The sequence below is a fragment of the Monopterus albus genome, unplaced genomic scaffold, assembly GCF_001952655.1.
Source record: "Monopterus albus unplaced genomic scaffold, M_albus_1.0 scaffold39.1, whole genome shotgun sequence".
NCBI lineage: Eukaryota > Metazoa > Chordata > Actinopteri > Synbranchiformes > Synbranchidae > Monopterus > Monopterus albus.
The window spans coordinates 1,442,734-1,467,717 of NW_018127919.1; the positions used below are offsets into that span (position 1 = coordinate 1,442,734).

Genomic DNA, 24,984 nt, shown 5'->3' on the forward strand with positions numbered 1-24,984 from the left:
TCCCTCCCAAACAATAGCCTGCCTCATGGTGTCGTACAGTCTCTGAACTGAAGTAGCGTGCGTTTGAGTGGCGTGTTCATGTAGTAAATTAAGCCTGCCAGCAGGTTATGGACGTTCATATTAAACAGCGAGCTCTGAAACTAAAAGCACTGCCCCATCTGTATGGCAACAAGGGGCAATAAGAAAAACCAGGACAGGACGTTTAAAAAGCTGTTATCCCCTTCCGCGGAAAGTTACTGTAACTTTACGCATTTGTAGTTTCTTTTCATAGCCAAAGAACTTTACATTTTTCATCTTTCTTTTTATGTTTCTTTTTTACTTACACTAGCAACATTTCTGAATATGAAAGAAATCACCACTTTGTGTAGTGTAAAAAATAAGCAATTAGCCTTACGCGTTAGTTTTACTTGACATAACAACCAGGCTATCTCACTACTTTAATTTGTGGGACGTCCGTCGGTGAGACGCGGAGGGTGGGGCGGAAGGATCTACACTGAGCGGCACGGTTTGTCCCGGTGACGCAGTTGGTTGCTAGGTGTGAATGGACTGATGCTTTCTCGCAATTACACTCCTCCTCAGTTTACAGGTCGACCACAAGCAAAGCAGCAACTCATCTTTTTGCGCTGTTCCGGATATTCCGAGCTAAAATATGGCTCTTTAAATTTGTGAAGTTGTTGAACCTGAAAAGAAGCCGTGCTTTGCATTAGCAACGCACCCCCAAGTGCTCTACACATTTTTCTGCAAGAATGGAGTAAGTTAAACTCTCTCGCTATCCATGCAGCTGTGTCAAGTCTGTTACTGTTATTGTGTTGCTTTGTTGTATCTGCTTGAATATCATAAGTGAATTCCGGGTGTGCGGTGGTTGGCTGTTTCTCCTCTTTATACTGGTTCATATAGGCATATTCTAATTTCAGCAAATAGACTGTTTAACTAATGCACGTTTATTGACGTCCTTTCCAGGGTTTAGTCCTTGGTTGCTTTGATAACAGTGCGTGTCAGGGTTAATATCTGATAGCTGTGTTATTATGGTATCATGTTAACTTATATTTAATGCAATAATAATAATAATAAATGTAGCTCTAGCTTCCAGCCTACTATGTCCTGTTATCTGAATATAGGCTATGACCTTTAGGTCACTTTAAGTCTTTTGTCTTGCCAGATTTTCATTTCTATAATTAGCCTATTCACCTAAACAGATTAAGTGATCAATCTAAAAGGAGCATGCAACTGAAAGCAGCTGATCTGCATTAATACAATTTAATGATCTCCCTTAGAGAGAGTTAATCTAGTGCCTCCTGTCAGACAGTTGGGCCCCTGACAGCGTCAGGTCCCACGTGTTTTGAGGACATAAAGTGCATTTTACTTTGGAGCAGTTCTAACCCCATAGGACATAGCTCTCACTTCTGGATCACTGATAGCCAGTTCTGACTGAGTTGTATCTTCTTTGCAGTTTTTTTTAAATTACTGATACTTGCTATAAAGGCACATTGCTTAAATGCCCGTTATCATTGTATGAGGACTTGCAGGTGATTTCTTCATTGTAGCCTGGCCATCAGAACAGTCATACTGGGAAACTTGCTGAGGGTGGTGAGAGTGATATTCCTGATTCCATCCACTGACTTAAGTTACACACATTTCTGATCCCCGTTTCTGTTTACCCCTCTAGGTTTCATTATGCTCACCCAGCCCTGCTCTCTGTGGCCCATCTGTCAGACCCTGCTTGCTCTCACCATATGCTTGGACTTGAACTGAATCAAAGCACCAGCAGACAAAATGATGGCAACATCAGCTCCTGTTTGGAAGACTCTTCATGTCTGCCCAGCAGACCTCCTCGCTCTCTCTCACCCACAGGCTAACCACAGCCAATCACAGGGGTGCAGGGGGGAGGTGTCAGAGGAGAGTCAGCACTTAATTGGTGAGTTGCCGTGAGTACGCTTTTTTATAGTTTTCCCCATTTCAGGTGGGTTCAGCACTGCAGCACATTCGTCCTTCTTGAACAGTAAGTGATAAACTAGCTACGTCTAATATATATTGATAAGCTGCAACTTTTTTTTTGCCTTATGTTTACTATTGTCGATTAGATTATGCTGCAGTTACGTGACTAATATTTTGGAATTTGCATGAACACTATTTTTTAGCTTTAATATTTTCCTCCATCAGACATCTTGGAATAATCGCAATTGTTTTTTTACCCTTCACAATAGGTGATGGTCTCACTGACTGGATGACGGAAGAAGTGGATTTCTCCTCGTACCTCCCAAACCCTCCTTCCCCTCCCTCCTCCACCAATGCCTCCCTTCCCCCTTCACCCCTTCAGAATGATATCCAGGTGCCCTCTGACTTGGAGGTCATGACCTCTCTGCTGCAAGAGGAACTTGCCCAACTAGAGGACTACTTCCTGTCTGAACCACTGCCAGAGAAAGGGCCGAGGCTGGGAAGATGTGACAGGGGTCCACTGCCAGTGGGTCCGCAGCCGTACAGTCAGCTGCCTTATGCATCATACTCTACATCCAACCAATCAGAATCCAACCCATTTCTTGTTACCCTGGCAACCAGTGAACTGGACCTGCTAAGTATCTGTGGTGGGCCCCTTGGGCGATCCAAAATTCCAAGACACACCCCGTACAGCTGCAGTCGCCCCAGTGGGTGTGGTAGGAAAAGAGTTCCTGATGGTGTGAGGTTCAGTGAAGGCTATGATAACAGTTTGTTGACTTCCAAAGCAAGCAACTCAGGTAACTCAGCAGTGACCCTTACTGGTAATTATGGCTGTGTAGAGGACGAGCAGCTGGTAGGTAAAAGCTACTGTCTGGGTAGTGCAGTGGAGGTCAGAAGATGTGCCGTTCTGCCCAAAGAAGAGAAAAATTGCTGTTTCACTCAAGATGTGATAGGTGGTGTGAAGGTTGTTGGCGGAGGATTTGGCTTTGGTGGATCACTTGATGTTCCACATAAAAAAGAGGATTTGTTGATGTACAGCATGAGGGAGGTCAGCGGAGGCACTGGTAACAACGAGGTGCTGAACAGCATCAAAAGTGTGGAGGTGACAAAAGCCACAGTTTCTTGGAAAACCGAGAGCAGTGAAGGTTATCTTCCAGCTACACCACAGTCTGAGGCCTATCATAGTTTCTTAGGCAACATCAATGAACAGGTCAAAGCAGAGAGTCTGCAGATAGGGCAACATGATTTACACTGTAATTTCCTTGAGGATCAGGGCCCAGAGTGTCTTTTAGTGGCTAGGGAGAGTCTGAACTTGGAGTCATCAGGGCAAAGACAAGCATGCAGGCTGAAGGACGACCACTGTGCTCTGAAATACGAAGTGGACATCATTCCAGTTGAAGGCGGGGAGCGCAAACAGAAAAAGAGAGATCAGAATAAAACTGCCGCTCACAGGTAGGTTTTAGTTTCTGCTTCATAAAATGTCAAATTTCGCAAGTGAAAATATTCTCTGAGTCTTTCTTTTGTTTAATGCAGGTATCGCCAGCGAAAAAGGGCAGAGCTAGATTCTTTGGAGGAACAGCTGCATCGCCTTGAAGGGAGGAACCGGGAGCTCCGGGACAAGGCAGAGTCTGTAGAACGTGAAATCCAGTATGTCAAAGATCTGCTGATTGAAGTTTACAAGGCCCGTAGCCAAAGGCTCAAGCAGGACACGACAGCGTAACACCAAGCTCCTGCAAGTACATGTAAAGAGGGTGTAACAGGGAAAATGTGTGGAGTTTCTTGTGTCTTTAAGATTGTCCAGAATTGAATGTTGTTTCTTTTACAGTGGGTGGGATAAATGCATGCTTTGCTAATGTGAATTATTTTATACATATTAAATCAACACTCTATCCAATGCTTCCGTTGCTTTCGCACTCTAATCGACTGAACCTGCACTGTGGCATTGCAATGCTTAACACGACAATCATTTCTAATAGATCTCGCACTGCAAGAATCTAATTGAAATAAGGTTATATCTGAAGAAGTAATGTTATTCATTATGCAGGTTTAATATTTTTAATAGCCTTACATTGGAATTGATGTCAGCAATAGAACTTAATGTTTTGCTTTGTTTTTATTTGCAGTTACTGTATCACCTTTTCAACAACAGATAGTGAAATATGTCTCATCATTTCATTTTAAACCCATCTTGCAAAGCAAATACTTTTCTAGAATAATTTCTAGCCATCCTTGAACAGCAAATGATATTTTGATTTTTATGTTTAAAATATTAGAATTGTGTATTGATTTTTACAACTGCGAAAAGAACGGCTGACATTAAGAAGAGGAACCTTAGCAATAATATAATTTAATATTGTTGCCTTTTTTGTGCAGGCCCAAATATTGATAAGTTAATGGGACTTGTATGTTTTGAGCAAGTTGGTTGGTTTTTCTTTTTTTTTTTTTTTTTTTTGCTTGCAGTCAAGCATCTTTGTCTGTTTACATGTTTTATTTTCATCACTTTAATGTGACAAACACGTACTTTTGTTTAGAAGTGAGTGCAAATATTTTACAACTGATAGATTCAGTGACCAAGAGAGAGTTCATTTCATATTTATACTGTTTTGAAGGTGGAAACTGTTTGGTTATTGTATTTGTGGCAGTTTGCAAAATTGCTTCTCTTGCATATTGCAAATAATACAATCTGTTTTGCAGCTCAGGATATGCAATTTATCCTAGTCCTACAAATGTCATGGCAGATATCTTTCATTTTACCTGCTAAAAATTCACTGACATTCAAATTTTCCTAATGTAAAAAAGGTTTTCCTTATGTATAAATTCTGTAACTAGTGAAGTTTTAGTAGCTTTCCTCTGCATGTTTTTCCATAAAATGTGCTCTTTCTCTCTCTCTAGAATAGGATTTCAGAAATAAATCCGGGATCTTTTTCCAAACTGCTTGTTAAGGCAATAAGTTTTATAGGCCTCTGGCTGATCTGCACTAATTTGTAACAACTTTTGTATATTCAGGGAGTGGAGTGTGTTAGCCTTTTGTTTGTAGAAAATAAAAAAAAAGAAAAATCTCATTAGATTATTTGTCAGGGCTTTTGCAGTGTTAGCGTTGGTGTAAGAGGATACTGTCTGAATTGTCTGTTCATTTGTCGCTATTCCAAGCAAATAACCACTAATGTCAGGCTACTGTTTAACATGCCTACTGAAGATGGCTTTTTTCTATGCATAGGCTATTTATTTTAAGACAATCTTGAGTATAAACGCTGACAAAAGACAAATTGTTGGTTCAGCATTTTGGCTAGAAGTTCATCTTTGATGATGTACAATCACCTCCGATTATTAAAACCAAAAATACGTATGAAGGTATAATTTCAAAGTACGTTATATTGCTTTGTAATGTCAGATTAATTTAATCACATCAACATATTTTTTGTGTCGTCAGCCTTTCTCCTTTAAAAATAAAGTGTCTCATCACAGAAGTGTTGTCAGAGTTTTTGTGTCGGCGCCGGTCAGTTACAATCGTCTTACCTCTTCGATGTCATAAATGTTTTTTTGTCTCTTTTGGCACAAGTTCAGTTGTCCAGGGCCTGACGGACCCCGACACAATGCGCCTCCGTCGTCCGAGCCGGCGGCCCTGGACGCTCATCACACACTTACCGAGAGGAATGTTACTATTACGATATTCTTATTTAATCGATGCCATGTTGGGAAATGAATCATTTCGAATAGACTTTAATTCAATACTTAAAACATAGGCTCTTTTTTAAGAGCAGTTCAAGTAATTTTTGTCCATCTCTTCAGCCCCAAATCACAAACGTGTCTTTAAATTGTCAACCTCTGTCCTTACACCCTCGACTCCGATAAGGGTGAAATGTTCCAATCAAATTTTTACAAAAGTTAAAATCGGAAAACCTTCACTGCCCTGAAATTTGGTTAAAAAAAAACAAAACAAAACAAAACTTTATTACTGCAGAAGAATTAACCGACCTCTATCTGTTGCTACTATTCAGTCAGGTAAGCTAAATAAGTGAAACAAAGAAATTGTTTTATAAAATAAAATGACCAGCGTTTCTCTTTGGTTTTTATTTCTGTTATATTGATTTTTTTTCTCCACTGAAATTGGAACTGGTGTCATGAAATGAAACTTTACAATAAAAGGAAACAGTTTTATTTCAGATTGCACAGCCACAATCTCAGCAGTGTTTTTATTTGCACCACTTGGATTCTACATAAACATAGTGGGTGAGTTAATGAAGCCATAGTAAACAGAGAATGAATACCACACCACTTAAGACAGGAGAAAGTAGTAAAGTAAGAAACTATAATTATTTAACATAGGCATGGTTTTATAATGTGCTGCCATTCCCTTTAAACTCACTCACAGCTGTCCAATGAGCCGACCATAGTCGCACTGTGGAGGTGCATTTTGAGAAGCCTGAAGGAGTTTCTTTCTGGCGTGGAGGGATATCAGGACCTTTACATAAATACAAAAAGAAAGTAAGTATCGTGAAAAACTATATGTACAGTATGTGTTTAAAATGCCAATGTACAATATCTTAAGTACAGAACTATGTTAAATATTTGACTAATCCATGGGAGAATATATCAGGATCTATAACCAGCAAAACATTTTGCGAAAGAAGGAATGAAGGCAATATTACTGAGAACTACAAGGTAAGCTTTGAAGGTACTACAAAGAAATGGTGTGGACTGTTTTCTTCATGGAAAAAAACTAAATACACTCTTGTAGCTAATTCTTTGTACTTTTTTAAGTTAAAAAATTTGAAAAGGTGCCTCTAACCAAATTCTGAGAAGAGAAACCACCTCACTGTGACGTCACTATCTCCGCTCTGGTAACTTGTCATTTCCTTACCTGACGTATTGTGTCCTGCTGGCTGAACAGGCTCAGGGTTGCTATGGCAGCTTGTCTCACTGCATTATGGGAATCCGTGCAAGCAGCTCTCAGAAGTAAGCTGGACACACCCTCCTCCAACAACAAAGATACAGCACCATCAACATTTACCAGGTTTCCCAAGGCTGCACAACAGTGACGACGTGTGTGGGCATCAGGGTCGGTGATTAGAGGCCCCAGCATGGCCGCCGTGCTTCTGGCTTCCTCTATCCACTGGTGTCCCTCTTTATCGTCCACTCCCTGTTCTACTACAGTAGTCACAGTTCCTGATGCCTCACTGTGTGACCACTTGTGTTTATTTTCTTGCTTCACTTTGGCCCACCCAGTTGTGTCACTGCCCTTTCCACTGGACCTACCCATCTTAAACCCTGCTCCTGCTGCAATATACCCCAACCAGTTCCCAACTGCCCTGCAAGCTACTCGCCGGACAGGAAGGCAGGAATCATGAAGACAGCCTTTCATGCTTTTGAAAATGTCAGGTTGTAGTGCTGGAGGTTTGAATGGATCCAAATTTCCCAAAAGCCGGCATGTGGCAGCCCTTATCTGGTCATGAGGGTGAGACAGCGTCTGGTGCAGTACTGAGGCTTCCAGGTGAAGCTGAAGGCAGGCAGGCCTAGTGGAACAACGGGCTACTTGGGACAACAGAGTTAGAAGCTCCACTGCAGAGTCCCACAGTACATCCAGTTGCAGCAAGTCAAAGAGCAGAGAGCTAGCAGTTCTGCTTAGCAGAGCCTGGTGTTTGGAGGCTGTGAGCTGGCTGTCGCTGGGTGGCATGAAAAAAACACAGGAATGTTTTCTGAGGTGGGAAACAGAGTGCTTGGGGTCACACAGGAGCAAACGGTTCAGTAGGGAGAGAGGCAGCTCTAGGAGCGGAGGAGGAAGAGCTTGAATTACCTGCCAAAGCATGAAAAAGAAAACCATCCAGACAGCCTGTCACAGATCAAACAGCTGACAACAAACAACATGATGCTTTCACAAAAGTACAGAGACATTAGGATGTACAGTAGCATGTGCTTGATGTGAGTCTACTGCAAGAGTTATCCTGTGTTGCATCAGAGAATTATGTTTGACAGCGAGGTCTTTACTGCAGCATGGCAAGGCCCTAACCTGCATGAGGCTTGCGACAATACCACAGCTGTCATATAGCTGGAGAATTGAGGACATGGTGTGTGAAGGCAGATCCAGGGCAAATGGAAAGCACAGCAAGTGGCAGCTCAACACGGACAGGCTGTCATGACTCAGATCCACCTCAAGTCTCCCAGGACTGCCTTCAGCAAACAAATGAAGACTGCAAGGTATACAAAGGGGTTATTGTTAGCTTCAGGAGTAGCTGCTGTGCTGCTCTACAATTCATGGTACAAATGAAAAAGTAAGTTAATTAACACATCTGTATACCAACCAGTCAGAGCCCAGCAGCTGGCCAAGAGTGTATACACATTTTGATTCACTCTCAGAAAAGAGAGGAACACATGAATATGGATCCTTGGTGAAGGCAAGCAGTGCAATAGACAGAAAGGAATACAGCCCTGGTATAAAAAGAAAATAAAACATATGTAAAGTTTCAACATATTAAAGTGATTTTAAATATGGTGGCTTTCATAAGATGCATATACATTTACCATTTGCTGAACAGAAATGTGTGTCTGTCATTGCATTTGCCAGTGATGCACCAATTTTCTTCCACAGATCCAGAAACAGAACTGGATCTAAACATGAAAATCCAGGACTATTTTCCTGCTGTTTAAAAAATAAAAATAAAAAATAAAAAATAAAACAGCAAAAGCACAGGAAGGTTTGCTTTGGTATCCATTCAGTCAATTTGTTTCACATTGCAGGCACTGCCTCACCTCAGACAGTGTGTGTAGGAGTAAAGACAGGATGCCATCACAGTGTCCCCAGCCAGAAGGAAGGGAAAGATGGGACTTATAAGGCAGAAGAGAGGGTAACACATCAGACAAGATTAGCCTAAACTTGCAGAAAGAAGTGTCAAATTAGTGCAGATTATACAAGTTACTTACTCGCTGATTCTGGACCTCATAGGAGTCCGAGAGTAGGCTTTTCAGCAAGGAGGTTAGATTGTCCACATCAAGTTCAACATCAACATCATGTTGTGTGAAGAGAGACAGGACAGACGCAGCAAAAGGCTAAAGAAGACAACAAATTCAACACACTGTATAACCAAACTCTTCCAGAGTAACAAAATGCTTGACATGTGGAGCACAGTGAACACGGTCAACAGCCTGCAGTTACTATTAACTAATTTCAGTGGGTACTTACTGCTAAAGGAACGAGATCTGGTCGACTGAGAATTACGCTGAAGGGCCAGACAAACTCTTCCAGTCTACAGTAAGAGAACAGGCGATGGGCTGTATTTATCTGAATGACTGTGATTCATGATGGTCAGTCAACTGTATATACACAATAGTCCACTAATGAATAAAATCAGCATCAGTGACATAAAACAGAAATAACAGAAACCTATGTTCTTCTTCCACCCAGTCACAGTGCTTCTTCCAATAGATCAGAAGCACCGCAACAATGTTTCCAAGGGATGGCACACTCCAGGGTAGCTGAGCAGAGAAAAAAAGCACAAAAAGATCACAAATGTTGTTGATAAAATAACACAGTGTTCAGTATGGTTTCATTCCTCATCAATCACCTTGATGAAAGTTGAGTTTTCTATAATATCGTGGACCAGGTCAAAAAGAATATGGGGAAGTCCAAGCTCACAGCCAATATAATAAGACTTCTGAAGGTCCGAGGTCAGAATCAGGTTGGTTAAGATCTTCAGAGGCTGCTGAATCTGCCACGCCTCTATGACAACGCTACCTGTTAGCTGTCCAAACAAAACATGAAACTAAATGCAAAGTTAGTTTGAATTACAATAAATTCTTGTACAGTTGAAATGTATACCTAATTACCTGAGCTTTAAAAGCCAGCATTTTGGATTTAAGTTGAGGTATAATGACACTGTAGTTTAATAGTTCTGTCTGCTGCTTGCTTGGATCTGAGTCTTGGGCCAGTTTCTCCCAGTACTCCTCACTGTCAGCATCCTGAAACAAATGATTACTACTATAGGACATCAACTACTTTCTTTATCAAAATGGCAGATTTGCTACAGGAAGATAAGATAGAGTATACTCCATATTATGGAACAATACATTTTCTAAATGGACAGTGTAATGTACTTGACAAAGCAGCTGACACTGACCTGCATGTGCGGTGTAGTTGGACTGTCCTCACTGCACCGCCACACTAGCCGTGGCCCGACTTCTACAGAAGGGAATTCCTTTTCATAGTCTCTGCTGATCTGACCCCTGCAGAGAAAATATTCATGAATACAGGCCTCAGTCTGTTTTAGTAGAACACTGAAAGAGCATTTTTCTGAATTTCCATAAACACCTGTGTTTTGATGTCACGTAGATTTGATGTTTTGGGTTGACTGCCATGATTGAGTGACCTGAAGTAACAGAGACATCACTGGAGGGTGGCGTGGCTCTAGGAGATGCTGCTACAATCGCAGAGTTGGCCTCTTCAGTTCCCACTCCGTTGTTCTTTTTCTGTCAGTGTACACAGAACAGCTTAAAGCTCCTCCCTAAATTTGCTTGGGACTAACTGAAGAAACAAAAACCTGATGGTGACCCGCTTTTTCCACTGTCACTCCTTACCGGTTTCCCTCTGCTACAGTTGTCCCTCTGTTCCCTGGCTTTTCGCAGTATCCTGCTCTCTCCAGACGTTGGTACTGTTTTCGCTGCCACTTGCTGAAGCTTTAGCGCCAGCATGTCTGGGCTGGGTGTCTCCGTCAGAGGGCTGAAAACACTCGCGTCTGACAGCACTGTGCCAACACATACATATTAAATTTTAATTGTTTTATTTAGACATCAGGATAATCTAAAAAACAAACCAGTGTTGTGAACATTGTGTTAACTTGAGTTTTAAGCATCACCTAGAACACCATCAGCAACAAAGGGATGGTGCAGGAGGTCTGGCCATGACAACCGCTTTTGTGGGTCTTTGGTCAACAACCCTTTCAGGAAACTCTGTAAGGGAAACATTAGATAAGAACTAAAAATGCTTCCTATGGTCCTGCACTAATGCACAGCACTGGGCCACCTGCGTCTGAATGGAAGCATACAGTGTAGGTGTTGATTTTGATCCAAAAATGATACAGCATGAGTAGACAATGGCTGGCTGGCTGTACTGTACCATGCAGGTGTTGCTCATTGTGTCTGGCCATTTTACTTGGTCTCTCACAATGAGTTGCACCAGGTGGAAGATAGAGTTAGTGTAGAACGGAGGCGCCCCCGTGTGCAGCTCATAGAGAATGCAGCCTAAAGACCACAGATCAGCCGTGTGGTCGTAGGGCTTCTCCTCCACCAGCTCAGGAGACATGTACAGTGGTGTTCCCTTGATAGAAGTCAGCACCAGTGTGGAGACGCTCATGGCCCTGGCAAACCTACAGTGAGATTACATACGTTAATATTCCTTTTTGTGGAAATGACTATTGTAGCTATTTTGTCTTCTAAAAATATCACGCACCCAAAGTCACACAGCTTTACCATCCCACTTTTTCCCAACAGTATATTTTGTGGTTTCATGTCACGATGAAGAATGCGATGGGAGTGTAAATAATACAGCGCTGAGACGAGCTGACAGGCAATCTCACGGACCTTGGAAAAGAAGAATGAGCAAAAGTTGGCCAAGTGAAAACGCAGTCTAATGTTCAGCTAGCTGTATACTGACAGTAAGTTAAATACCTGGTTTTCAGGTAACTTTCCATCATCCTCAAGAATCTGGAACAACTGACCCTCTGCATACTCAGTTACAACCACAACCTATTACAAGCATATTTTGGTCATGTCATTTTATACTAATATGTAAAGATAGATGTGGGAGGCAATAGAATTTAATATCACAAACATGCACAGACTATCAGATTATCATAAACATACCTCAGTTTCAGTCTCAAAGCTGTCAAACAGTTGGACAATGTTTGGGTGTTGAAGACCCCTCATGATGTCAATCTCTCTTTTGAGACTTCGTAGCTCCTTTTCAGAGCGACCCACCTTTGGCATGAACTTCAGAGCCACCACCTAACGTTAATGAATACAGACGGACAGGCGGTCGAACGGTGTGACTAAACAAAACAGCTATCAAACTATTACAAAAGCTACTTACCTGACCAGTAAATCTTTTCCTACCCTTATAAACGCGACCAAACGAGCCCTCTCCCACCAGATCCAAAACGTGATATGCATTCATGTCTACGGCAGGAGGTTAACTTGACAGCTGACAAAGACTGGACTGAACTTCATCGGTAAGTTATTTGCTATGACAGTGGACTAGCGGTTGCTTTGTTCCTCAAGTGCATAAATAGAATACGCGTATAACTGCACTCAAAACCTTTTCCTTTATAATTCGCAAATTATGGTTAATGTCTATGCTAACGTCAACCTAGCGCGGCACAGTTTATTGTCACACTTCTTAAGTAACAATAAATAACTTGTGTTAACCACTAGACAGCAAGTCAACTGCCGTTTGACAAAAGTAGCAAAAGACGAAGTAAAGTATCACTTGCCAGATAGAAATAATCAGTATTTAAATGTGTATTTGTTTAGTGACAAATTTTAATAACTAACGGTTATTTCAATAATTTTTATAATTGTGATGCTAAAGAAACATCTGGCTTTTCCGCGGACAGCCCGTAAGCAGGGGTCCTTAACCTAGCAACCACTGTGGCGTTCCTGGCAACAGGTTGAGAACAGAAAACAAAGTGGGCGGCTAGCTGGAGGAAGGGTCGTAAGCGCCACACCCTGGATGATTTACTAATGATAAGTACATAAATAAAATAAAACAACAAACTGCCTCTGTTTCACGACAGCGAGCACAAACATAGGGCAGAGTCATAAAGTATTTAGCTACAACAGTCCTGCAACTAGTCAGGCACTCGGTCTGGGACTGAGAGACAGAAAACACTGTGATGGCTTTGAAAAATTGCATGCACGACTTTGTGTATTAAAGCCAAAAGGTGGTTAAACCAAATCTGATTTCTTGCTATTTTCCGTTTATTCCACTTTGAAAGAAGTTATTTAATTAACATTAATATTTATTTATTATTATTATTTATGACATTATTTTTGAAAGCATCCTCACTTTAATTTTAGTTCTCCAAACCCTCTTTTTATTTTATTTTGCTTACACACCCCACATAGGTAGCCTGGCCATTTGTCTCTGCTCCAGTGGTGGAGGAAATATTATTCAGACCCTTAAGTAAAAGCGTCAGTAAGTGTAAATTTACTCTGTCCTGCAATCAAACTTAAGTGACAGTACAAACGTGTCATCAGTAAAATTATACGTTTGGAAATATACAAAAATACTTTGATTTTAATAATAATAATTTCACAAGTTTAGCTACTGTATACAAGATGCTTTCTACATTACTGAAAGACCATTCTCCGTGTATGTGCAATACATACTTCAAGTTTCACACATGTTTAATTGGCCTGTTGGATTGGACTGGCTTCTAAACTGGTTGTGTACATGCTGACAGGTACACACCTTAAAATTTCAAGTGAGCGCTGAGCAAAGAGAAATTTCCCCATTCTACATAATTTATAAACTGCCTTAACACTGGATGGTGAAGGTCAAACATCCAGAAGTGAAGTGAATTCATTCATACATTTATTTGATGATTTAAACATATAGATTTTAACATACCAATTAAAAGTAATCACAGAACGTATAAACGTTTGTTTAAATTTCAGGCCAGACATAGATAGATAGATAGATAGATAGATAGATAGATAGATAGATGTATTGATAGTGGCCCATATACCATGGTAGTATAACCTACATCCTTTAAAACCATAGTTCCTTTGTTGTCCACTAGATGTCGCACTCAATATACACAGAGAAACATCTGACCAGGACAAGAGAACTGAGTCAGAGCAGCCTTAGCGACTCCAGCTGCTATATCATAGTGACTTTTGTCATGTTTACCCTACTAGATCCAATGCAGTTTTGTTATTAAGACAGTTATATTTTAAAACTGAGGATGGAGGGCTTTTTCTGCAGTTCTGATTAGAGATTAAAATAAACTTTTATTAGTTTTATCCTCCCAACGTGGCCAAAACTTCGTAATGACTTTATGTAGGGCAGATGCGATTGGCCTCGCAGAGTCTCAGCGCACAAAGCTCTGTAAATGAGAGATTTACTGATTCATCAGTGTGATGATAGACCTGCTGTTTGCTAAGATTCAAGTGGCCGCAGAAAAGTCTTCAGTTGAGACGTGCATCCAATGAGCGTCTGCTGCGCCTTCAAAGACTGCCCCTCCACAGGAGAGATTGAGTTTCCATATTTGTACACATGACGAAAATGCATAAAGTCCACAGAAAAAGCAGTCGACTCAGCACACACAGGTGGAGGATGGGAATGGGTGATGACCAGGAGGAGCTTGGTCTGCATTGTTTTAGAAACCTTAGGGCTGGATTATGCTCTTCATCCTGATCTGTGGGTGTCACCGCTTCCACTGAGCTTGCACATTCATTATCGTTTTGTTTCCTCTGTTGGTCACTGCATTCTTTACTGAATGCAAACATCGTCATGATTATCAAAACAACTTTTCTCATCTATTTTGTGATCTCACTCTCAAAACCTGTTCGTTGCATGGAGAGTGAAATCTGTTTTCCAGTTAGATTGGATAACCACAAACATGACAGGAGGGATTTTGGCACCGACGTGGATAACCTTAATGGAAAATGTCTCCTAGACTCTAACTTCATTGCTCATTCCATTTCCAACCAAGACGCGTTCTGGCTCTCCAACACCGGTGACACCACTGACCTGAGCCGGTGTTTTTACTCCGGATACGTGAATGGGGACCGCTATTCTTATGCTGCTTTAAGCCTTTGTAAGGGTTTGCGAGGTGCATTTGGCTTCAGAGAATGGGAATATTTTATCAGCCCGGTGCAGAATGACACTAAAAGCACAGAAAGTGCGCACATCATACAGCGCAGAACCAGCAAAAACCTGAGGTCCAATACAACCTCTAGGTGTGCAGTGGACAGCGATGTAAGTCTCCGTGTTGCGCAATCGCTGGAGAAATACAAGCCGCTAAAAGATTACAGCAATGTTACCGAAACGATGCTGAAGAGGATGGGGAGAAGCAAAAGGTTCGCATCAGTTCCCAGGTACGTGGAGACGCTCTTAGTGGCGGACGTGTCCATGGCGCAGTTCCATGGAGATGACCTAAAACACTACCTCTTGACATTGATGTCAGTGGCAGCGCGGCTCTACAAACACCCCAGCATTCTTAACGCCATCAGCATCGTAGTTGTGAAGATCATGATTATATCCGAGGAGGACTTAGGACTCAAGGTGTCCAGCAACGCAGCCATGACTCTGCGGAACTTTTGCACATGGCAAAAAAAGATGAACAAAAACAGCGATAAGCATTCAGATTACTGGGACACTGCGATCCTTTTCACTAGACAGGTAAAATGCTTTATTTAAATTGACATTACAGGGTGTGAGGTGACAGCAGGTGCTGTTTTAGTATGCACAATTACACATAGAAATGGCAACCTTTTCTGCATAACCTATATTGATTTTACTATGTTACAAACAAACAAACAAACAAACAATGGGACTATGGTGATGGTTATGATCAAATCTTCATAACATGCTTTGTCTGTAAGGCATATTTAAATATTTGATAACACAGGAACTGGTTAATGAGTTTACACGACAGACATCCCCTCCCCACCCCTGGTGTAACACTTAATTGGTTTGCTCTCAAAACACAGTCTCCACCTCTGGTGAACTCAGGGAGCAGGCAGGCAGCGAATATCCAGCCCACCAATAGCATCAGAGACTGTAAGAAATTATTTGAGCTGAACAGAGCAACGGCCTTGATTGCTTTTCATGGCTCCAGAGAGGGTCGTTTTATGGACTTGGCATCCACCTCAGTGTTCTCTCTGCACTCCCAGATGTTTGGCAAATGACACGTGGTCAGAGATGAATTCATCTCTCACATCCATTGGCCCTGTGTAATTCATTACTCTATGATGAATTGTCTGCCTTGTGGAATCAGGTCAGTTTTGACAATGACGTCTTGGTATAAAGTCGGCAAATTAAGCAGATACAGATAGTATTTAATAGTAAAAAAAAAAAGAATGTTCAGATATTGTTTATTCTACAGTCAAAAGATGCAGATGCAGGTACACTCTCAAAATGTTCCTCAGAGGAATTAAACAAACAGCGAATTACCTTTGGTCAATGCCACTAACATTACACCTCACATGACTATGACCTCACACAAACACTTGTAACCTTACCTATAATTTTACAGTGTCTGCAGGGATTCACTAGTCGGAAGTGTCTTGTTTCTCTCAGCCATTTTCATTCTTCCTCCAGCTGTAGGTTTTCTAGCCCTAGCCACCACCTTGTCTGCTCCTCATTAAACAGGCCCAAGAGGGGAAACCATGTTTAATGCCCCACCTGCACATCCCACCTCTGAAACAAGCTGTTCCAGAGGGGCAGTGCTGCACAGCTGAAGTCAGCCTGCACAGTTGTATCTTTACAACGCTTTCTTCACGCTGTCATGCACTTCCTCTCTCATTCATTCTTTTTTGCTGTAAGGCTCCATATGCACAGTGTGTTCTTCCTGTTCAGGCCATGGCACCTCCAAGATGGGCCACATGTGCAGAGCTTCTATACACTCTGTGGCCTCTTTAGGTGATCCCATTCAGCTGTGCTGAACCTGGCTACAGACAGTGAGTCATGATGCTGTATTTTGCTATATAAAGCAAAAATACACTGAGTTAACATGAGACTGACAGAGGTTTGACAAACTGCAACAAATACTCTATTTCAGAAGCAGTTGCGTTTGCTACTGGGCAAATGAAGAACATGTCTTGTCAGTGACCCAAACACATGGGAAAAACAGACTCCTGTTGATGGAATATTTTTGTATAAAATATGCCTGAAAAACAGAATGGTCACACATGGGTGTACGTGCACTTAGCACAATTTTGTGTGTACGACAAACAAAAATATTAACATCTGAGTAGTGTTTTGTAGTGCTTCGTTTATCACCAGCAATCAAACCGAGCTTCTGGTACAACAATAGGAACCTATAGCCTGTAATGACATTTCAGCTTTATCTATGAATTAATACAATACTGAATTTATGAGATAAGAGCTTCAGCTCATCATGTGCAAAGCATCCAGGATCCAAAGGACAAGGTGCTCCGGTATAAAGTATGTGTAAAAGTGCCAAGCTTTGTTTAATAAAAAGTGACTCACACATACTTTGAACAAACTTTTTGCCATTCCGGCCTTCACCTTGCATGCAGACATATGCCTCCCCTCCCAGACCCAAGGTACTTACACAACCAAGGTACTCGATTAGTTTGCATTTTTGCTTGCGATATTCAACAAGGTGTCTGTATACACTCACTGATAAAGCAAATCAGCAAAGGTCAAAGAAAGTGGCATGTTTCATCCACCATAGCTTTCAGCAGGCATGTAAGGCAGCTGTCTGCTGTTTCCCAGCCCCCAGTGTAATTTGTAAGGCTTATTAAGACCAACTCGGTGTTGTCCGAAGGCAACTGCGGTTGTCTTTAAAGTCTACTGCCAGCATGATTGTTGTGTAAAGAATGCTGCATTACTTACTTCATTAAATTACACAGCAAGCTGAATGAATATGATCAGCTAGCCTCCCGAAAATGGAATTTAATTGTAAGTATGACAGATTTCCCTGGGAGACTGGAGTGGTGGTGCTTAAACTCACACCAGTGCCTTACTTATATGACAGATAATGGGTTTAGAAAAAAAGTATTGCCAAATACATCTGGATGTCATAAACCCTGTCTGTGATACTACTGTATCAGACCTATTTTCCACTCATTATGTAGTTTTTAGTAAAAAAAAGTACTAATGGAAACTGACACTTCTGAATGTTGCACCCAAAACACAAACTGTAATAGACTAGATGGTAGTTAAGAGCATGGAAATCTGTCCACAAAAAATGGAAAAATGTTTTTTGCTGTAATAACATGTATACAGTTTTGAAATTGCAAACACACACACACTATGCAAAGATAGATGACAGATGTGGGAAGTAGGTCATAGAAAAGAGCAAACTCATTGACACTGATATTTCTTCTCCTCCGTTTGACTTTTTTTCTTCTCATAAATGTCCCAAACGTTCAGATGCTGTCTGCACAAGTGAGCACATCTGGAATAGATTTGCACCGGCCAGCAGTTGTGGTTTATTCTAGGAATGATCTGTCATAGCACTCGAGATCTTCAGCTGACACTGTATTTTATGTGCACATTCACTGCAGCAGAGGATTGCAGGGGCTCTGTGACATTAAACAAACACTCTGCTTTATCTGTAGTAGCGAACCGCCACTGGTTTTCTATGCTTTTTTGGTTATTTAGAGACAGTGCTGTTTACGGACAAAGCAGATGGGTGGTTCTTTTTGCAGTTACTGACGCAGTTGTCCTTTGATTACGAGGTTCAGCTCCAAATGGATGCTCACTGAGACTGGGTTTTAAAAACCTGCGGTGGAGAAATAGGTCATCTGGAAACTCTGCTCTGGCATGGAAATGTTATGATTGGGGACATACGTTACCTCATAGAAGAAGGTGTGCTCTAAACACTGCTGCCCACTAAAATGCTTAAACAACCAGGTGGTGGAAAGCTGTGCTTAGCACTATCAATTCTTTCCCCAAGCTCTAGAAACCAAATTTTATTATAATGGCAACTTAAAGGCACTGCAAATGTATTTTCTCAGTTACTGCTAGTGATGGGCTCCTACACAAACACACATCTTTCAGCCTCAGTTACAACTGTTTTGGTTAGTTCACATTAGAGATTTCTATGTATTTGTTAATCAAATTTGATCAGACCATATCCACACGATGTCAATGAGGCAGATGGATTTTGAGTGCTAAAACACATTTTAAAAAAAGGAAATTTAACTCAGATTTTTGCATTTTTTTTGTCCTGAATGATGAAGGTTATGCAGAAATACTTCAGACTGGAAACCATGCTTTAGTAGCAATAAAGCATGATGAGTTTATTACAACTTGGGCCTTATGTCTTTGCAGTATTGGTCACCATTTTTTATTTCTGTTAATTAAATTTTACACACCAAGTTAAATACTTACAGTAAGTCTGGGAACAAGGTCACATCACTAAAAAGTAACCTTCGAGAAGCAGGAACAGTCACACCATAAGACAGCTATCAAACAAAATCCCAGGTTAGTCAAATGTTTTTGGGAGAAAAAACAAATTCCAGTTTTGAAATGATTGCCCAAAGTGTCAATTGTACTTGCTGTAGTTGTCCACACAGTTAACGTGTTCAGTGAGGGAGTATTATGAACTTTTCTGGAGTGGTCACCTTAAGTTTAAACTCCAAATGAACTTGTTTAAATAAAGCAACAAATCTCTTGTCTGACCACCTCAAAGATCTTTGGCTCTGACCAGCTCAGATGACCTAATGTAAAATTTCAGGACCTGTGTGGAGCCTCCACCTGTGACACTCTTGGCATGGCAGATGTTGGCACAATGTGTGATCCCAGAAGGAGCTGCTCTGTGATTGAAGACGACGGCCTACCCTCAGCCTTCACTACCGCTCATGAGCTGGGTAAGCCCTCCCAATACTACCTGTTGCTCAGTGCACATTAGTACTATAATGTTTCCCATAGTGTGACAGTAAATGCATGCTCATAGATAAATGTACCCAGCTATTCATGAAACACATCTGGGCCCTCTCTGCAGGACACGTCTTCAACATGCCACACGACAACGTGAAGGCCTGTGAAGATGTGTTTGGGAAACTGCAGGACAACCACATGATGTCCCCCACGCTTATTCAGATCAACCGCACCAGTCCCTGGTCTCCCTGCAGTGCTGCCATCATCACTGAGTTTCTGGACAGTGGCCATGGTGAGTTTCCACAGCCCCTGACACCTCTGTTTAGACTACTATTAAATGATCTTGGAGCCTTACTGGTTAACAAGCAGGGAGCTAGGTGTTGATCATATTTGGAAAGCACATCCTCATTGTGTTATTCACATTATCCTTGTGTGATTACGGCTGTGGCTTGTTTTGTCAGCAACCATAAGACTTCCATCCTATTTCCAAAGAGAAGCAGGATCATCTTTTGACATTTTCTGGTAACCCATATTTCTGGGTTATCACCTTCCTGATTTCCAATGTGACCAGTGAGAGCTTGATTAAATGTCAGCGTCACTCTACACTTCAAATGTCACATCTTCCTTACTTTCTATGGTACCATGCTCATAGAAAAGCTTAGCAAAAGCCAAAAAGCTTGCTTGCCAAACAAGCCAGACCACAGGACTTGGCTTTGAAGCAGTGCTAAACTTTTATTTTAAAGCTGCCCCCACATCTGTCCAAAATTAGAGTTCTTGTTTTGGGGAGAGTCACCACATTGGTTTGGACAGGGAGCTATAGCTGCCCAATGTTTCCCATGCAGTTGTACTCCAAATAGGAAAGCTTGCTTCTTTCCTATTTCATTTCAGAGATGGTCTAAGAGCAAATGAACACAAACTGGTCCGATGCACAATACAGAAGAACATTTTGGACTTGACAGGGTGTGATTTCTATCACATGGTGTTGTAACTTGGTTCCTCTGTCATAAATCTAGACTTCAAAGAGCAGTGGAGAGAGAAAAAAACCACATGCTGCCACATGTCTGAGGCATTTTCATGCAGTGCTGTGCCCAGAATTATTTGTAACCCGTTCATTCATCCACAACTGAGGTGAGGTTTAGCTCTTTCAATATGGAGTGACTTGTTTATATAGTGCTGTTAATTAGTGTGTTTTTTTCTGTCGAATTTGTGGCGAAATGTGAGGAAACAAATTTTCCACCAATTAGAGCTCATTCACTTATCGTCTGTTATGAATTCACAGCCACACAAATGGCGTAATAAGCAGCTCAAAATAAGCGAACCAAGTTTATTTTCCCAGTGCAAATGACTCCTTTTTTCTGTGTAAATTTCCCATAAGAGTGAGAAGCTGTGTTTCAGATAGATAAAAAAAAAATCCTCCTGGAAACCGTCTTATCCAGTGATGTCAGTTTCTTTCATGTTTTCAAGCAACTCCTTGTCAAACTCGTGTTCCTGGAAAGGTTTCCATGTGCTGTTTACTGTAAATGAAGCCCATGCTTTTGGCCTTTGCACTCCTAGCTGGCTACATGTCTTCTTATTTAAGAGTTTTAAGCTAAGATTTCAAACTGGAATATAAAAGTTTAAGAGTATTGCAGTATAACTTCATCACTGCAGTCATGCTACAAGGGTGGGAACAAACATGAAAGGATGAGCTTGTGGGTTTTCAGAGGGAGGTTGAGGATGGGAAATGGGTGGGGGTGGTTGTTTTTGTGTGTATGTGTCTGTGTGTAGTATGTAACCATACACTGCATCAGGCTGCACCTCTCAGGGGCAATGGCTGCTTACAGTCCCCAATTCACAAGCCCACCCAGCCACAATACACACACATATATAATGAAAAGAGTACTGGAAATATCAATGCCTAAGTATAGAATGCTGTGTTTTTCATGATTTTGTGAAAATATTTTGGTGAAATGTTGGAATTTATGGGTGCAGGTGCTCACAGCTACTAAAAAAAGAGCAACAAAACTGAAGATGACAGGGAATATTAGTTCAGCATGTTACTTACCGAGACTCCCTCTTCTAGGGGATTGCTTGCTTGACCAGCCTCAAAGACCGCTGGCCCTCCCTGATATGCTGCCGGGAGCTCCATACAACCTGGACCGTCAGTGTGAGCTTTCGTTCGGTGAAGGCTCCAAGCCCTGTCTCTTTATGCAACAACCATGTGGCCGTCTGTGGTGTACAGGGACGTCCAACGGCCATACAGTCTGTATGACTCGGCACTTCCCTTGGGCAGACGGCACCCACTGTGGGAATGGACGGGTGTGTGACCGAGGTGTCTGCTCTGACAAACAGATCCAAAATGTGAAGGTAAGACTCACATGCAGACTCGTTCTTGATATCAACATATACCTCAACTGGAATAGGATAAGGAAGGCATGTGTTGTTTTATTATGTTCTTATATTGGTGTATTTCCAGGTGGATGGCCGCTGGGGTAAATGGAGCACATTTGGTTCCTGCTCACGTACTTGTGGAGGTGGCGTCCAACTGTCTAAAAGGGAGTGTAATAACCCAGTTCCCTCACATGGGGGTAAATACTGCCAAGGTGTTCGAGTCAAATACCGCTCCTGCAACTTGAACCACTGCCCTAACACAGGTACCAGCTGTTCAAAACACACAAATATGTCCAACAACACTTTTTCCCCATAGAGCATTTCCACCTCTCACCTTCTGTACCCCCCTCCCTCCCTCTGTGTAGGTAGGACTTACCGTGAAGAGCAGTGTGAGACCAGTGGCCGCAATTTCAACAGTAACCGTATCGACCCCTCTGCGGTGTGGGTCCCCAAATACTCTGGAGTGTCTCCCGATGATAGGTGTAAACTCATCTGCAGGGCTAATGGCACAGGTTACTTCTATGTGCTGGCACCCAAGGTGAACATCTACACCTCAAGTGTATTTGTAAATACAAAGATTATTTGATTAGGCAATAAAGAAAAGTCTGAATAAACTTAGGTTACAGTAAATTTGAGATGTGAGGCCAAGTAACAGTAAGTTTATGTGGGATCATGTAAAAAAAGTCAACCAAGTGTCTTTAGTCTGAGAGTAGAGGACAGAATGAAGGAGAGGAGGTGGGCAGTTTATGTGTTTCAGATTGTGAGGTGTCGGGTGAGTTTTAGTAGCAGTGAGACAGAATTCACACTTCACTTTATCATAAGGAGGAGCAGATAAGAGCACTCAGGGGACACGTAGCTCCAAATCACAGAGCAGCTGGATGTTGTAACCACAAAGCTGTGACTTGGAACCAAAAATTTGTTTACAGTATTTTCTCTGTAAGCACTCTTTGTATACAATTTAATTTAAACCTCAAGCTGGAGGTTGGTTCATTTGGTGTCAGCTTTAATGTCTGATGCATCTCAAGATGAAAAAAAAATGTATGTCAGAACTACAAAGAATTACAAGGACCAAACTGTCAAAGAGCACATTATGAGATATAAACAGCTACACAATGGGGAATGGCTGCAGTTAATGTTTATGTGCAATCTAATGAATTCCTAATGTACAGTATTTTAACAACTTGGAATAAGGATAAAGCAAAGGTAAACTCACAGGGACTGTGCATTAGAGAGCACGGACTTGCTTTTTAAAACATGTGGACTGCAGTGTGTGTTCGATGATCTGTTGTTTGCTTCATGTGACTTAAGATTTTTGCTTTTCTTGCTGCATTTGAAAAACTAATCTTAAAACATTTCTGTACGCTCCAGGTTGTGGATGGGACTCCATGCTCCCCAGACTCCACAGGAGTATGTGTACAAGGAAAGTGCATTAAGGCTGGATGTGATGGAAAAATTGGCTCAACCAAGAAATTTGATAAGTGTGGAATTTGCGGAGGTGATAACAAGGGCTGCAAGAAGGTGTCGGGACTCTTCACCAAGCCTGTGTGAGTAAAAAGCACAACTTCACAGGATAGGGTTTTTCTCTTTTCTCCATTTTACATCAATATATTGGCATGATCAGTTTCACTATTATAAATTCTCATTGACTGTAATATATTTTGCCATGCAGGCACGGCTACAACTTTGTGGTCACGTTACCAGTGGGTGCAGCCAACATAGACATCCGTCAGCGAGGCTACAAGGGAATGATAAGTGATGACAACTATTTGGTGGTGAAGAACAGCGAGGGCCATTACCTGCTCAACGGGAATTATATTGTGTCTGCTGGGGAGAGGGACATCATCGTAAAGGGCAGCCTGCTGCGCTATAGCGGTACAACTGGTCTCTCAGAGACTCTGCAGGCTGTGAAGCCCTTGGGAGAAGCCCTGACTGTGGAGGTGCTGTGTGCAGGCAAGATGACGCCCCCTCGAATCCGATATTCCTTCTACCTTGCCCGTCAGATCAAGGAGAGTAAGACTCAGAAGAAGGAGGGGCATTTAAATTCCCACAACAGTGTCCTGGCTGAGGACAGCGTCAAGGACAAAGATGGAGACACCCTGAAGATCTCTTACAGCAAGGAGGATCCTGCTCTGGGGAAATGGATATCCACAGTCTGGGGAAAGTGCTCAGTCACCTGTGGCAGCGGGATCCAAAGGAGGATGGTGCAGTGTCTGACACCGGATGGGAAACCAGGGTTGGACTGCAATTCTTCACAAAGACCCCCAGCCACCAGGGTTTGTGGAGACCCATGTCCTGAGTGGTATATTGGGCTGTGGTCACCGTGCTCCAGAACCTGTGGGAAGGGCTTCAAAAGACGGCCACTGCACTGCAAAACCCAAACTGGGGATCTGCTTCCACGGGACCAGTGCACTGGCTTACGTAAACCACAGGAGCTGGACTTCTGTAGCCTAATGCCTTGCTAGTGACTAAAACCTATAAACTACAACTATTTATCATGTTTTAAATGGACAGAAACAAAACCACCTGCAACTATAAGTAGATCTGTCAGGTGCAGATCCCCCTGCCCCCCTCATGTGAGACTTTCTTGGAAGAACAATGAGAATATTGGAAGCACAGTGAAAGCTGCAGGATGAATGCTGGAAGACAGATTTTTCAAATCAAAATCAAATCAAATCAAATTTTATTTGTATAGCACCAAATCACAACAAAAGTCATCTCAGGACACTTTACAAAGTAAGTTCTAGACCTTACTGTTATCAATATTATTACATAGGGAAAACCCAACAAATCCCCCTTGAGCAAGCACTTGGCGACAGTGGGGAGGAAAAACCCCCTTTTACGGAAGAAAACTCCGACAGACCCCGGCTCTTGGTGGGCGGCCTTCTGCCTCGACCGGTTGGGGTGAGTGGATAGAGGAGAGAGAAAAGAAGAAAAGCAACAAGACACAACAATCAAACACTGATCAGGTCGATGTGGCTGGTGACTGCTCGTCAGAGATGTAGAGCTCCAGGGCCAGGGCAACCTGCAGAAAGGTACAGGGAGAGAGAGAGGACACACTACGGGAGAAAGAAGACACAAAGTCAGTAATGTGTAATGGTGGCATATAGAAACAT

At 42.0% G+C, this 24,984-nt stretch overlaps 3 protein-coding genes across 3 annotated transcripts; 2 read left to right on the forward strand and 1 right to left on the reverse strand.

The window, feature by feature from the left end:
* On the forward strand, positions 1-5,361 carry atf5a (activating transcription factor 5a). Its single transcript, XM_020598671.1, has 4 exons — positions 1-751; positions 1,667-1,915; positions 2,205-3,387; positions 3,469-5,361. Exons 2-4 carry the CDS (start codon positions 1,774-1,776, stop codon positions 3,653-3,655), a joined length of 1,512 nt encoding a protein of 503 aa, XP_020454327.1. The 5' UTR covers positions 1-751; positions 1,667-1,773; the 3' UTR covers positions 3,656-5,361.
* A 639-nt stretch (positions 5,362-6,000) lies between these two features.
* On the reverse strand, positions 6,001-12,404 carry stk36 (serine/threonine kinase 36 (fused homolog, Drosophila)). The gene is made up of 20 exons (XM_020599104.1): positions 12,014-12,404; positions 11,788-11,928; positions 11,593-11,670; positions 11,375-11,505; positions 11,042-11,291; positions 10,782-10,875; positions 10,504-10,670; positions 10,238-10,395; positions 10,047-10,152; positions 9,757-9,888; positions 9,495-9,671; positions 9,314-9,405; positions 9,113-9,176; positions 8,854-8,979; positions 8,683-8,757; positions 8,455-8,572; positions 8,235-8,361; positions 7,943-8,123; positions 6,797-7,729; positions 6,001-6,397 (listed from the first exon to the last, which is right to left on the reverse strand). The coding sequence occupies exons 1-20, from the start codon at positions 12,095-12,097 to the stop codon at positions 6,302-6,304; spliced, it is 3,330 nt and encodes a 1,109-aa protein (XP_020454760.1). The 5' UTR covers positions 12,098-12,404; the 3' UTR covers positions 6,001-6,301.
* A 2,096-nt stretch (positions 12,405-14,500) lies between these two features.
* adamts15a (ADAM metallopeptidase with thrombospondin type 1 motif, 15a) lies at positions 14,501-24,584 on the forward strand. The gene is made up of 8 exons (XM_020598861.1): positions 14,501-15,328; positions 19,359-19,491; positions 19,626-19,793; positions 21,564-21,847; positions 21,957-22,134; positions 22,237-22,409; positions 23,240-23,415; positions 23,541-24,584. Exons 1-8 carry the CDS (start codon positions 14,501-14,503, stop codon positions 24,331-24,333), a joined length of 2,733 nt encoding a protein of 910 aa, XP_020454517.1. The 3' UTR covers positions 24,334-24,584.
* The last annotated feature ends 400 nt before the right edge of the window (positions 24,585-24,984 follow it).

Coding starts and splice junctions, on each gene's coding strand:
- atf5a (XM_020598671.1), top strand. CDS start 1,774: ATGATGGCAACATCAGCTCCTGTTTGGAAGACTCTTCATGTCTGCCCA. Junction 1,916..2,204: donor GGAGAGTCAGCACTTAATTG/GTGAGTTGCCGT, acceptor CCTTCACAATAG/GTGATGGTCTCACTGACTGG. Junction 3,388..3,468: donor AATAAAACTGCCGCTCACAG/GTAGGTTTTAGT, acceptor TGTTTAATGCAG/GTATCGCCAGCGAAAAAGGG.
- stk36 (XM_020599104.1), bottom strand. CDS start 12,097: ATGAATGCATATCACGTTTTGGATCTGGTGGGAGAGGGCTCGTTTGGT. Junction 10,876..11,041: donor CAATGAGCAACACCTGCATG/GTACAGTACAGC, acceptor TTTCCCTTACAG/AGTTTCCTGAAAGGGTTGTT. Junction 8,124..8,234: donor CAGCTGCTGGGCTCTGACTG/GTTGGTATACAG, acceptor TATACCTTGCAG/TCTTCATTTGTTTGCTGAAG.
- adamts15a (XM_020598861.1), top strand. CDS start 14,501: ATGGAGAGTGAAATCTGTTTTCCAGTTAGATTGGATAACCACAAACAT. Junction 19,794..21,563: donor GTTTCTGGACAGTGGCCATG/GTGAGTTTCCAC, acceptor TCCCTCTTCTAG/GGGATTGCTTGCTTGACCAG. Junction 22,410..23,239: donor TCTATGTGCTGGCACCCAAG/GTGAACATCTAC, acceptor TGTACGCTCCAG/GTTGTGGATGGGACTCCATG.